The sequence below is a fragment of the Anomaloglossus baeobatrachus genome, chromosome 5, assembly GCF_048569485.1.
Source record: "Anomaloglossus baeobatrachus isolate aAnoBae1 chromosome 5, aAnoBae1.hap1, whole genome shotgun sequence".
Taxonomy (NCBI): domain Eukaryota; kingdom Metazoa; phylum Chordata; class Amphibia; order Anura; family Aromobatidae; genus Anomaloglossus; species Anomaloglossus baeobatrachus.
The window spans coordinates 24237606-24239512 of NC_134357.1; the positions used below are offsets into that span (position 1 = coordinate 24237606).

Below are 1907 nucleotides of genomic sequence, written 5' to 3' on the forward strand. Positions count from 1 at the left end.
TGGTGGTCTAGAGCAGTTAAGTGTAATGTCAGTATTCCTGGTGGTCTAGAGCAGTTAGGTGTAATGTCAGTATTCCTGATGGTCTAGAGCAGTTAGGTATAATGTCAGTATTCCTGGTGGTCTAGAGCAGTTAAGTGTAATGTCAGTATCCCTGGTGGTCTAGAGCAGTTAGGTGTAATGTCAGTATCCCTGGTGGTCTAGAGCAGTTAGGTGTAATGTCAGTATCCCTGGTGGTCTAGGGCAGTTAGATGTAATGTCAGTATCCCTGGTGGTCTAGGGCTGTTTTTTCTGCCTGTTCTATGTATTTTTGCAGCTTGTCTCTTTCTCTTTATATATATGATGACCTTTCGCTCTTCCGGGATGTCTCTTCTATGTGCCTGTCTCCCCTCTCTCGTGTCTCCTCCTGTCCTCTGGGCTGTTCCTGTCTCGGTCCCTCGCTCTCTCGGATCGCCCCCATATACTGGCATCCGGCGGTCTGATTTCCTATAAGTGCCTCATCTCTGGCTCTCGGATCGTCCCCATATACAGGCATCTCCCGTCTCCCCCCGGGGGGCCGCGCTCACAAACACCTTATTGTGTACAAAACATCTTGGGATTTGGCAGCCGGTAATGCACTTCTCCCCCGGGTCACAGAGCGAACTGGAGGCTTTATTACAAAAATACAAAACCTCGCTGCACATCATTAACCCTCCGCTGACTGGCGCAGCATCCTCCGCGGCGATGGTGGCGGCGGCGGCACAGGCGGACGTGCCGCGCTCCTGCCTCCAGAAACACAAAACATAACCTACTTTAAGAAACACTGAACCTGAAGTCTGCATTCTGTCCATTTTCTGCACAGCTCATTGCTCTCTGTTATCAGCCAGTCCAACATACAGGATTTAAAGGGCTGCACTTTTAGGATTCGGAATAGGAAATCCTGCTTTATATCACCACCGAGCTGTTGTGCTCTCTGTTATCGGCCAGTCCAACGTATAGGATTTAAAAGGCTGCACTTTTAGGATTCGGAATAGGAAATCCAGCTTTATATCACCACCGAGCTGTTGTGCTCTCTGTTATCAGCCAGTCCAACGTATAGGATTTAAAAGGCTGCACTTTTAGGATTCGGAATAGGAAATCCTGCTTTATATCAACATTGCACTGCTGTTCTCTCTGTTATCAGCCGCTCGCCTTATAACGCTCCTGCTCTATTATAGGCTGCAGTGCGGCATTAACTCTTTCGTTACAGGACACAAGGTGATCAGTGTAGATTAAAAAGGTTCCTGCCACTTTCCAGCACTTTCTCGCCATTTTCATGATCTCTGCTTGCTGTCAGTAACTGGAAACTTTCTCACCTACATCCATGTGCAGAGGCCATACTTCTCACAGCTGAAGGTTCGTTGCAATCTACACAACCCTATGTGACCTAATCGCTAACGCATGTGTCTGCTGCAGGTTTGTTACAATGTATCGGAGTCCAATTTAGATGCAATTGTAACAAACTCTCAGCTGTGAAAGTGTACTTTTATTTCCATTCACTGACAGCAAGCAGAGATGGTGAAGAATTGAAACGAAAAGTAGGTTAGAAAGTTACAGAACTTTGCGTTTTACATTGATTGGGCTTCATCTGTATCAATTTTAAAGACCCCCCCACCTCCCCTTTAGGCCCGGTCATGTGACCAGCACCGCCATATTACTCCATATAGTGTCTGCCATTAACCCTTGCTCGGCCACAACTTGCCGCACTGGATGCCTTTTACCCCAAATCTGTAGCACCCCTCCAAATGCCGAGAGGTGGTCTGCAGAGCGTCAGTCCATTAACCCCTTCCCTGCTGGGGGCCGCGTTCTGCTCAGCCTCCTCCGCAGGCCTCTACAGTTCGTCTCTGATTTTTCTGGCCACTCTCCTCCGCTGCTGCCGCCCGGACGGTCTC

At 48.6% G+C, this 1907-nt stretch overlaps 1 protein-coding gene across 1 annotated transcript in view; it reads right to left on the reverse strand.

Annotated features, from left to right (window-relative positions):
* Positions 1–627: 627 nt before the first annotated feature.
* Positions 628–1907, reverse strand: part of P3H3 (prolyl 3-hydroxylase 3) — a 21424-nt gene continuing 20144 nt past the window's right edge. Inside the window, exon 15 of the mRNA XM_075348297.1 lies at positions 628–1907. This exon is cut by the window's right edge and continues 119 nt beyond it. Coding sequence (XP_075204412.1) covers positions 1847–1907 — 61 coding nt within the window. The 3' untranslated portion in view covers positions 628–1846.